This window comes from Rhyacophila brunnea, unplaced genomic scaffold, assembly GCF_057557595.1.
Source record: "Rhyacophila brunnea isolate RB1 unplaced genomic scaffold, BYU_Rbru_1.0 scaffold_96, whole genome shotgun sequence".
NCBI classification, from domain to species: Eukaryota; Metazoa; Arthropoda; class Insecta; order Trichoptera; family Rhyacophilidae; genus Rhyacophila; species Rhyacophila brunnea.
In genome coordinates, this window is record NW_028233368.1 from 1,340,551 (window position 1) to 1,354,050 (window position 13,500).

The 13,500-nt window shown below is 25.4% G+C and overlaps 1 protein-coding gene across 1 annotated transcript; it reads left to right on the top strand.

Moving 5' to 3' along the window:
- Positions 1-8,518: 8,518 nt before the first annotated feature.
- LOC147063123 (uncharacterized) lies at positions 8,519-9,941 on the top strand (the record flags this gene model as incomplete). Its single annotated transcript, XM_085960161.1, has 1 exon — positions 8,519-9,941. A coding segment is annotated over exon 1 (1,423 nt), but the record flags the coding sequence as incomplete, so codon positions are not given.
- Positions 9,942-13,500: the final 3,559 nt, after the last annotated feature.

Sequence of the window (13,500 nt, forward strand, 5' to 3'; positions counted from 1 at the left end):
AATAGTAAAAATTCAAAGTATTTGTGTTTTTAGGAAAATGAATAGTTAAAATTCGAAGTATTTGTGTTTTTAGGAAAATAAATAGTTAAAATAGTCACAAAACACATTTTCATAAATTTACATTATTATTGAATGTCATCACTTTTTATTTTTAATTGAATAGATTTATTTTTCATAATCCCATAAAATATTTAGAATGCCTTATTTGTGTAGAAATGTTCATTTTTCTTGATATTCAAAGATAAAATATCCAAAAAATAGCAAATTTTATTTACTAGTATAACCAGATACATTTTCTATATATTGGTGTATTTTGTAAAATAATATAGGCGTGTAATTGCCTTTGTCGATTTTAAACATGAATATATTGTATCAATAGATAAAAATAAAAATTTATTTTATTTAAAAATATTGAATTAAAAACCGATTCCTTTTGATATTAATTATTTAAAATAGATTGATTAACAACAGCATAAATTATTTACTAAATATTACACTTATACATATATTAATTTCCCTTTTTTATTTCAAGAAAAAAGACCAAGATTGATTCATTAAACTTATAAATTAGCCTACTATCATCAATACAACCTTAATTTGTACTTTCAAAAAATAATTATTCGATTTTATAATGTTTTTGAATTTATCACTTTTTATTCAACTAATTGTTGTTTGAATAACTTTTATAGGTCTATCTATACTATAAGACTGATTTCAGTTATGTATTATTTTACTATATATTTTACTATATATATTATGACATAATTTTTTATCTTCGATTTCTCACAAGCTAGATATTGATTGTTATTTATTTGCAATTACTTATAAATTTAACATGAATCACTTTAAAGGTAATTTTTTCACTTATTATTTTACCATATAATTCCATCTTATTTTTATGTTTTATATATTTGTTCCATTTTAAAGGTAATTTTTCACTTATTATTTTACTATATATTTCCATATTATTTTCTAGTTTAATTTCCTGTAACCAAGACATTGATGGTTGTTTATTTACAATTAATTATATATTTAGGATGTGCCATTTTAAAGGTAATATTTTTTATATACTTTCATTTATCATCTCCAATTTATATTATGACATAATTTTTCAAGTTTAATTTAACATGGAGCACTTTCAAGAAAATAATAGTCTTAATTTTTACATTTTATAATTAACCAATTATGCTGATTACTATGGTAGATAAAAGTTGTTTTGTGAATACAAAATTTCAATAGGATGTGTGTTCATTTACATCGTATATTTCTCATATAAATTATACGAATATTGTTATTATCGTTTAATGATTAAAAAAAGAAGTTAATACTTATCAAAGATAAAAAACCATAAATGTTACAAGAAATCTTTCGCCCATTGATCAACTTTTCAAGCGAAACACAAAAACACATCCAATACTCGAATTTCAAAAAAAGGAGGTAAAAAAAAAGGAGAATCTATCACAAAAATGGCAATTCATGATTGGTCAGAACCAGGATTATGTAAGAAAGCAAACCAAACTAGAAACACCAAATCCTACACAAAAATGAGAAAAACGATGGGCGATTTTCAAGGATCCTTTTTTATTGTTGGTAGTGATATAGAAGTAGAAGTACAAGATTTTATTGATTCTATCATAGGAATGGTAAGAATGGAATATTACTACGATACACCATCTAACCTGGAAATAAACAAAGGCGTAAATCAGGGACATCAACTTTCGGTAAAAAGAAAGACATTTAGGTGCTGGGAACATGATTTTTTACCGCAATATCTTTATTTAAAAGTGCATAATTTGGATAGTAATCTTTTTATATTTTCTAGTGAGACTGAACTCAAAGTAATTCAAAATATTTTGAATTTTCGTGTTATGAGGGCAAATCAAAAAAATTATAAAGAAAGAAAATTTGTGATAAATGATGATGAAATTGATCAGTTTTTAATAAAAACATTCAGTAAAGAAAAAATTAATATCGTTCTTAGAAAAAATGTACAGGGTTTTTGTGGGGAAATCAATATAGAAGGAAGGAATATTTATGTAGATACTAAGAGTAACACACTGGAAGTTGGTTTACGTGATAAATTTTCTGGAAAAGTCAACGGTATTGTTCAAATAAGACTTTTCGATTTTAAAAACGATCAAGAAAATCTTATCATAAAAGCAAATCTAAAAACCAATTCCGAGAATATAAGTAAAATAGATTTGAATGCAACGTATAAAAGAAAAACATACAACTTTATTGATAAAAATTTTACTGATTGGTGCATGAAATTTTGTAATGAAAGATTTTATGATCTGTATATCGATTTATTTTTTTATTCTGTTTGTGCGAATGTAAAAATAGAAGAATTGGCAAAGGTTTTTTTGGAATTGCAAATTAAAATGTTTATGGGATATGTCGGAATTAAAACTACCTCTATCATGCATAACATCATTTTTTACAGGAAAATGTTTCATGATATCGAACGAGTTTCAGATAATCTTCAGATGTTGCTTGCTTGGCTTGAATCACAGTTTTGTGAACTTTCTGTTCCTTTTGCTTTGATAGAAGAATTTAGCATCTTATACCAGTTTATTTCTCTCATTTTTTTAAATTACAAGAATATTAATTCAAGTTTTTGCAATGAAGAATCAGCGAAGAATTCGGATTTCACCAAAATAAAATTGAAAAGCAGTGAAAATGTGCGATTATGTGAGAAAAATACGGAAAATGAAAAACCAATAGAAGAAAAATTATTATTGAACGGGTCTATAGAACCAGATAAAAAAAATATAATGTTCAAAAATAAAGAAAATAAGGATTTCGACAGTAACAAAATTTTCGAAATTAAGGGTAAAGATAAACTAAGAGAAACCGATTTAAATAGTAAAGAACCAAAAGTTTTGAAAGAAATGGTGGCTGAGACATATCATAAGATATATGCAGTTTCCCCCAGATCAAAACATAAAAACATAAAAGCTGAAAACCAATTCGACTGCAAAAACGAAATCCACCCATACGAAAAAAACAACATTCTATTAAAGCGACTAAAAAACAAATTCACAACCGAATTGTTATTAACATGCAAGAAAAAACAGATGATAGCCTTTTTCGCCAAGCTGAACAGCGAAATAACTCAGATATGGCACAAAAACTGCGAAAAATTCATAGACAAAGTTTATCTATCTGATTACATAAACAACATACTGCACAGAAACATCCTCGATGACATAAACATATTCAGAATAGTACTGTATATTGAAAGAATTAATAGTATCCTGGAAACTGAAATAATTTCACCGCTATCTGCACCAATTTTAGAATATTGGCTGGGAAAAAACGTAGAACATATTTTTGCTCAGTTTGTAGATACCCTTTACATTGTTCTAAAAAACGTGGAAGACGAACAAATTACCGAATCGGAAATCGAATACACATTCCAGGGCCTCGACTATTACCTTGAGAAATTTATGAAAATTCATCTAATTGATATAATCAACGAAAAAAATGAATCGTGGTCATTTAAATCAAAGTTTACTGATATGGTATTCGGTACATTCAAAATATTTATTCATAACTTTAAAAGAATGTCGAAAAAATATAAGAAAGGAATAGATAGCAACAAATTACGAATTTTTAAGTATAACCGGATTTGTTACGATAAAATAGTGGTAATTTCTAAAAAAATTAACGTTGATATTGAATTTTATAGGATCGAATACTTGTGCAAAGAAAATAGCGAGATTGAAAAAATGATGAAGTATAGTCTTGCTGTCGTCAAAAAATATTTAAATGACGAGGACGAACTATTTCCATACATAAATAGACTTAAACATCGTATTTATTTGAGAGGCAGTCCAGTAACACCTTCTATACAGGGATATGTGTATAATAATCTAGTGGGATTGATAAAAGATGAATGTCAGATTGAAAAACTAAGAGAAATTGGCTATTTTTTCACCTCTAGAAATAATCAAAAATAGTGGCGTTTCGGTTTTTCAGACATCTAACAGACAAAAAATAATATAATTAAAGTGTTATAATCGAATAAAAAAGTAAATTTAAATTAAAACCTATAATAACGGGTATAATCATTTATTTATAAATTGATCTAATATTATTAGACTTCTCAACCAAAAATAATTTTAGAGCGGACGAAAGATAAGGCTATTATATTTTTGAGCAATAATAAATGAAAATTTGCTGGGAAATTTTATCTTATTACCTCTTTTTAAAGCAAGCTTAACAACTTATGATGGCTTAATAGATCAAGCCACACATATATATATTTGTGCAATAATAAATGAAAATTTATAGGTTAGGTTTATCTTAGCACCCTTTTTAAACCCAGCGTAACAACTTCTTATGGCTTTATAGATCAAGACATAAATATATATTTGTGCAATAATAACCAGTTCAAATTAATAGGTATGTTTTATCTTAATTATCCTGTATGCCCGGTAAACCTTATTTTCTCTATAAGAAGATACATAATTATACTCCTTTCAATACCGTCTCTCCAAAAATTTCAAAAAAAATTCACTTTTTTCGTGTCACATCGATATAAAATTTCTTCCTTAGCCTTATTTTTGTGAATACATATCCGCTTCTAACATTATTTTTAGCTTCATAATACACTATCTATGATATTTTGTAAAAGTCTATCCCATTTTTTGAACTAATAATTCCTGTTCTCTATATCACCAAGGATAAATAATTTTTGTCTCTAATTATCAAAAATATTTATATTTTGATTTCGAGGCAACAATTATTTTAAAGCCGAAATTGATATCAAAAAATATATTATATTGTTATTTTAGAGCAAAAGTAATTAATCAATTGAAATTCTTGGTTTTTAAGTTTTAAAAATTTGTGTTAATGGCTTTTAAAACAATATTAGGACTTTTTTTGTATTATTTAAGGCAGAAATTTTCATTTGTACCACTTTTACTTTTTATAATTGCATTTTTTTATTAATCTAATAATGAAATGATATGAAAATAGAAATTGATGATTGGTTGTTGCATAGAGTATTGTATTTGTAAATTTTTAAAAATAATATAATCCCGGTAGAATCTATATATTAAATGTGTTAATAATACAATAATTTTATTCAAAATTCATGATTTTGCTTCTTTTCATTGAAATAAACGAGCAAGTTCGAAAATTATCAAAAACAATTTCATAAAAGATTTGATATTTATAAAAATATTCTTTTTTATTCACAATTTGACCAAAAAGGCTTTTAATTGCATTGCATTATTGTTACGCATCAATGATTGTTAAAAGGTTCATTTAATTTTTTGTTTAATATTTTTTTTATGTTTAAGATTGTGTACCTGTTAACTTTTCTAAGCACTGTAATTGTCAACTTCAAATTAAAATTGATCTCTATTACTTTTCCTGTTATTAAAAAACCTTATTTACCATTAACACAAATCAATTATAGGATTTTATTGTCGCAAATACCGTCTTTTATCAAGATAAAATATCTTATAAAAAAATTTGTGCACATATCTGGGTATATTTTTATTCTGAAATAATTATACTATATAATCACATTCCTTCTTTTTTTTATGCATTTTAGTTTTATAGAAATTTGAGACCCTGATCAGATTTTAATTTTATTATCAGGGGATTTTTTAGTATGTAAATTAGTTCTGATCTGCAAATTTATATAAATATGGTCTTGTATTTTTTATAATGTATAAATAAGTTTACTTTTAGCTTTATAAACCATGACTATAATTGCAATATTGGCATATTTTCTCGCTGAATTGGTGAATGTGGCATTATCCTTAATTTAATATAAAAACAAATAATCGTGCAAGTAAATTATTTTTTTGTTTTTTTTTTGTAATTTATATTCTTATTTTGTTTAGATAATTAATGATAGCATTGATTGATCAAAATGTAAAATATTTTATTGCTAGTATATAGATATGAACTGCTATTTGCATCGGTTAATAGAAAAATATATGGTTTATACGAAAAAAATTATGGTATGATTACCCTAAATTAAATCGTATCAAGCACGCTATGATCTTGAATTTAAAATATCTTTAGCGACATTCAATTTTATTTAATTACTAAATCGCGGCTTTAGACTAAGAAAAAAGCTAGAATTTCAAAATTGATCACTATTAAGAATAGTCAACGAACTTTACATTATTTTTATGTTATGATCTTGTAACTAATTTAGAATGAAGTGGATTTTTAAGAATAATTTGTGGGTGAATAAAACTTTGCTTATACCACATCATTATGTTAGTCGGGTAAGAATCTTATGCATATGCTGATCATTACAGTTTTGATTTTACATCTCTATATCGGTTATTTATATATATATTTTAAACGAATTTATATTTTTAAGCACAATATAAAGTTCATGTTAGATTATTTATTATGCCAATTGTTCCTAATTATACCCAAGATATCCAGTTTATGTATTATTATAATATTTTTACAGAGTTTAATATGTTAAAATGTATATAATTCACCACCATATCAAAGAATCTTTACTACAGCAACTTAATACATATAAACCATCTCGGATACTGCATAAATTATAAAATCCCCCGTACAATAACAAGTTTATAGGGAAAAAAAAGGTTTTTATCCTATTTTTTTAAAATTAAATACTTCATCTTTTGATCTTTATGATAATTTTGTTGTGGCAATTTCTGTTGCTGCTAATATCATTAAGATATATAATTTATCGAAATTGAAAAATGACGCCTATTTTCTAAGTTTGATAGAAATCGATATTCTAAAAAAACCTTTTTTGAAATGGTTTGTATAGATCTAAAGAAGTTCCCATATACACTACATATTTTTGTTATTGGATCAGAACCTAACTAAGCCTCTTAATCGTGATAATCTTTGATACACTACCCTAATGCACCTATAAACTATTTTTAAAAATTATTTTAACATCTTTCGACCCTTATTTAGACCGCAATATTTACTAATGAACGTTAAATACCCTAAAAATTTGAAATTAATCTTAATGTGTTACAAGTGATGTATAAAAACATTCGAAATCATTTAGACGTTAAGAAAATTTGGTTTTCTTTTTTTATGGATTATTGTTTGAGCAAAATTTTGCTTCTTGATATTTGATGCTAAAATAATTAAAAAGGAAAAAAGTCAGCAATATCTTATTTGGTTTTATATTAGTCTGTTGTACGTATATCGTTTGATTTATTATAAAACCCACCATTTTATTTTAAACATTGATTTATGATTATACCCACACATATATATATGATTTATTGTATACTTTCTTCGGATCTTTATTTACTTTTAATGGATGAATTTTAACTCACAAATTCATAGGATAAAATGAATAGACATAAATGGATCGGTTAAAATTTGATTTATGGGCAAATAAATGGCTCGTTAGTTCGATTTAAAATTGTTGTCAAATAGAATTTTGAAAATCATAACGGAATTTTCGTGCAATGATTGGGTTATAATTTTTTATATGATAGAAACCACATCAATTTTTAGCAATAAAAAATTAAAACATTCTGAAAGAACTGAATTGAATCTAAAATTCAAACATATAAACTATTGAAAAATTTGGCAAAATCGGCATAAATTTCATGGAATTTTCTACGCTTTTTCCAAAACACATTGGTTTTTTTAATTTTTGATTCAATTCAGTTGTTTGCAGAATGTTTTAATTTCTCAAACTATAACTATATATCGCAGATTTTCTATAATAGCGAAAAACATATGGTTCCATCAAAATGCATATTATTAAAAAGAAAATCAAAATTTCAGTCCATATATTTTTTAGTTTATAACTTAAAGAGTGATAATCAAGGTTAAAAAATTATCTAATTTTTTGCTTCTTCAAATAAAATTTTAACTATTTGTAATTTCTGTCAAATCGTGCAGTGTATAAGTTTTTAATTAAAAAAATTGGCCTGGCTGCTATTTAAATTATTAAAATTATTTTGAAACATTTAATTTGATACCATACAATATGGACCTATATGTATTTTTATCCATTTTTATGAATTAAAAATATTTTAAATTGTGTTTTAAAAATAATGGTATATTTTTTGTGTGGTTTAAAAACAATGGTGTATTTTTGTGGTGATGTAATTTTGTTCGTTCTTAATAAGCGTAAAACAATTAAATCCTAATGGAAAAATTTTTTTGCGTATTTTAATTGTATCAAAAATTTTTATAAACTGCAAATATATTTTAAGATGCATTATTATGATATTGATTGATACATGCATCATTTCATGATAAAGCAGATGTATTCGTCAATACTGTTAATTGATCATCGATATAAATCTCCAATCGTAATATATTTTCGTATTGCGTATTTTGAAACTTTACATAATTATGATGGCTCATTAAACACCAATAAAATTACAAAAAATTCACGATCATCTCTGTACTAGTGATCACCTCTATACCAGTAATTATCATAAAAAAAATATATACACCAATAAGCTTTAAGATAAAAATACGGAAAAGGAGAAACACAAATAAAAAATTAAAAATTAAAATATCCTAAATGGAAGATCGACCAAGACAGAAGAGCAGACGTAAAACTATTCGCGCTGTTGAAAAAGAAGGAACCGAAGAAATTATAGAAAAGAAGAAGAAGAGTGGGGAAGAAGATGGCGATGAGCCTCCTAACGCCAGTAACACTTCAGCCTATAAAGGCACTGCAAGTCCGAAAGAAAACGAAACCGATAGTGAAAAAAATAAGAAAGATGAAAGAAAGAAACTAGAAGAGCAAAAGGAAGAGATGAAAAAGAGCGGAATACACGTAGATGATGCCTTAAAGGCAGAAGAAGAAACAAAACTATTGCCTAATGAAAAAGCGAAGCTCACTGAACAAGAAAAGGTTGCGCAGAAAAAGTTGGAAGAAGAAAGAAGGAAGTTGGAAGACGAGAAAGCAGAAATTATTAGAAAACAAGAAGAACAAAAGGCTGGAAAAAATTTAGGGGGTTCTAAATCAGGAGTAAAGTCACAGAAAGATATCGACGAAGAAAAGAAAGCCGACGAACTTAAAAAAGAAGAGGAAAAAAGAATCGCTGATGAAAAACGAAAAGAAGAAGAAAAAAGAATCGCTGATGAAAAACGAAAAGAAGAGGCAAAAAGAATCGCTGATGAAAAACGAAAAGAAGAGGAAAAAAGAATCGCTGATGAAAAACGAAAAAAAGAGGAAAAAAGAAGTGCGGAAGAAAAAGTGAAAGAAGAGGCTGAAAGAAAGGTAAATGAGGAACAAGCCAGAAAGAGAAGGGAGGACGAGTTGAGGAAACAAGTAAATGAACAAAATAAAAAAAATTCAGAGGATGTGAATCGAAAAAAAATTGAAGAAAACTCTAAAAAGGCTGATTATCAGAATCAAGATGACAATATCATAATGGGTGGTACTGGAAGTCAAAAAGAAAAGGTGAATAGCAAACCTGAAGATAATAATCATGTTGGCAATCTTACAAGAAAGAAAACACTAGAAGAAGACATTCGAGATAAAAAAGAGTCCGAGAGTCGGATGAATTCTGGTTTAAGTCAATCCCGACCAACAGCCTTCTTAACCGATGATCAGAAAAAAAATGAAGAAAATAACAAAGAGAAATCATCTAGAGAAAAAGGTGTGTCTGAATCTAGCACATCTAAAAATGATGACAACAAAAGGGTTCATATAAATGAAAATCAGAATCATCAGAAAGACATTTCACCAGTTGGAACAAGTGAGCTGCTTATCAAAGACAAACAAGAACGACGAAAAGAAATAGAGAAAGAGATATCTAAAAAAGAAAGAGCATCAGGCGATAAGAATCAATTGCTTGCTGCTGGTTTAGTCCCAGCCACCCGAACATCAGAAAAAAAATTTAAACCTTTAGTGGATGCAGAAGTTAAAAATGAAGAAAAGAAGGCTGATGATAGTGGTGGTTTGAGGGTGGATACGGATAACATAAATCCTAATAGTGAGTTAGCGAAAGAAAGGACTAGGGGTGAAATTTTGTTCGAAGGAAATATATTCAAAAAACGATATTTTTTTAGTTGTTTCTGGCATGAAAGATATTTTACGCTTAAAAATGATGGCACTTTAAAATACTATAGGAATAAGAATTCGCCGGGTAAAGGTGGGATCAACGTTAATATTGTAAGAGATCTTCATAGGTTAGATGAAGTAAACAAAAAGCACTCGTATAGAATTCTTTTGAGGTATCATGATGGAGAGGATATTCTCGCTTTCGATAACGAACCAGAAAGGAATAGGTGGGCAGCCAAACTTGCGGCTGCACGGAAAACAATGTTCTAAATAAATAAAATGATCTGACAATATATAGCACCATCTAAATTTTAGTTTGAAAATATATAAATGTTCAATTTTTAACGATTTAAATTTTTTATGTAGCATAATTTTTAACTCTTAATTTTATAACAATACTTTAATCTAAAATGCCCTAAATTGCAATTTATTTATTAACTAATTTTTGTTTCAGATTAAAAAAAAATGGCTCAATTTTTTTTATATTGCTCGTAAAAGATATTTTTTCGTATTTATTTCTGCCTCGATATATTATAGATCTTCCTATAAATAAGATGTATAGATAAGTAAATGAAAAATATAGTCTGTTGAAATACAGGGAATTTTTACCAAAAATACTTTCTATCTTCTCAAATTCTGATGATTCTGTTGGTAAAGTATTTTCTTTCTTCGTAAATTGCAATTAAGCAATTAATATTTACAAAATTACTTTAAAAAGTCAAAAAAACATAATTTACGCAATAATTAGAAACTTATCGGGTGAATCACATATAATGCGATATAACATTCGCATTACATTCATTTCTTTAATTTGTGTAGAGTTACATTTATTAATTTATTATTTTTAACTTGAATGAAAAATCCTGCATAGAGGTCTTGGAATCGAAGATAGATGAACTCATTAAAATGTAGAATATATTTAACAAAGAATTACAAAACCACATTTTATAATTTATACGTTATGTAAATTTTCAATAAATTATATTCTTGAAATTGCGTATTCTATAAAACTGATTAAAAACCTTTTAATAAGTTTCTCTCGCGTATAAATATATCTTTTATTACAGCTAAGGATAATGTATATTATAAATTGTGGATTTGTCAGTTATTATGACTTACAAAAAATTTTAGCTGAAATTTTGAACATGTTTAGTTCTACAATTACAAACAAAAAAGTCCAGATCTAGAAAATTTTTCCGATTTTATCTTTTATTTGGGAGAATTTGAATGCAAAAAAAAACATTTTTACAAATACAGATACCGCACCCCAGATAAATTAGACAATAAAATTAGAAAAATAACCAAAAGTATTTTCCTTTACAAATTTAACATCAAAATTTTTATAATTAATTGCAATAACATGTTTAATATTGTATATAATAAATAATTTTAAGTAGATAAACTGGTTATTCCCGCTAAATTTTTTTATATAAGTAAAAATGCTATCTTTTAGAGACTATCATGATTAATAAAAGTTTAAATTAAAATAGGAAATATTGCCTTTACATACATAAATTAACCCTATAAAAGCAGATTCTTTTTCTTTCAACTTTTAATTTCACTGTGTTTTTCTGTTTATATCATATTTTAATACAATAAAACACAGATTTTAATTTATTTTCATGTTTTAAACAGCGAAATATAATTTTTAAACTTTGAAAATCTGTTAAATTTAAAATGCATATTTATATTTTATTTATTAACATAATCAAGATTTTCGGGTTAGAATTCTTTTTTTTGTATGCAAAAGATCAAGACTTGTGCAATAAATATAATGCAAATAAAAATATTATTGACATAAATTTAAAATCCTATTTAAAAAAATAGGTTATATCCGCTTTTTACATTATTTCTGTCAAGTCGATTTTATTAAAAGCTACTAAAATTCAAATCTAATTTATAAAGTTGGTTGGGGTTATTGGCACTTAATTTCAAAAATAATAAAAAGATATATCTGTAATTTCATACTAATAATTTGCTAAAAACCTATTAAAAATTTAAATATATTTGTGGGTTAGATAACTACAAATGTTAAACCATAATATATAAAAATGATAGGCTAGAAATAAAAATGTAGTTTTATAACGCTTGAAAAGAAAAATAAATTTACAGATGAAAATTATTTTTATTGCGAATACTTAGCCCGGTATTTTTAAAAAAGGCCATTACGGTTCTCACTTAGATTAATATTTATTAAGATCTAATGTATATAATAAAATTATTGAATTTATAGTTTATAAAAAATATGAAATTCGGTTCCCAAGTTAGATAATAATTGATGGATTCCAAATAGTTTTATAATAAAATTATAATGATATATAGTATATATAAAAAATATAATTACTGTTGCACACATAAATTTAATCGTTAAAATATTACAAATAGTCGTAAATAAAGTTATTGTGTTTATAGTTTTATAATAAAGTTATATTTTTTAATGTTTTATATTAAAGTTATAATGATATATAGTATATATAAAAAATAGAATCACTATTCCACACATGAAATTTAATCGATAAAAAATAACAAATAGTTATAAATAAAGTTATTAAAATTTATAGTATATATAAGGTATAGAATTGTGGTTCCGCACATTAATTTAATGATGATCAATGCCAAATAGTTATAAAATAAGTTATGAAAATCTATGTCTACTAAAAAAAATATGAAAGAAAAATTCAGGTTGAGAACAAAAAAAATCATCAAAATTCTACTACTAAACTTTTAGTCGAATAATATTGAGTATTCAAATCCATTGGTTGCACATTTTGTTTTGCTTTAATAAATAGAATCAGTGTATTTGGTCAATTTCAAGAATACGGATGCTAAATTAATTTGTTGCCTATTTTCCTTTTAAAATTTCAACAAACGTTGCATAACATTGTCAAGTTATAATAAATAATTTAGAATGTATAGCATAATAAAAATACAAAAAGTTATGATTAAAAATAATATAATAAGAATTCTTGAATGTATTTGTGTATTTTTTAAGGTAAATATCACCTTAATTATCTAAAAATATGGGTAAATATATACTATTGTAATTCTATGTTTATTCGATTGTGTAAAATATGTTTAAAGGAAATTCAATATAAAGAAAGTCATGGTTATTGATAATTTTTGGGGGTTTTCCACTTATTATTATATTATATTAAATTTTTTTTAGAACAAATATACTGTGTATATAACAAAAAGCAACGTAAAGCACTTTAGAATATCCATGATGAGTTTTTTAGGATACAAATAAAAATAATTTATTCTTAAAAAGTAGGAGATAATAAGGGGTATAAATATAAAAAATTGAATATAATCAGTCAAAATAGTATGCACACTTATAGTTTTTCTTATGATTATTGGATATAAAAAATGATATCGTGTTTTCCAATATATTTCTTTGCTTAATGAAATAAAATCGAGAAAAGATTTTACATTATATCTGATAAATTCTCTAAAGTGCAATTTGAATTATTAAATATATTAAAAACAATTGA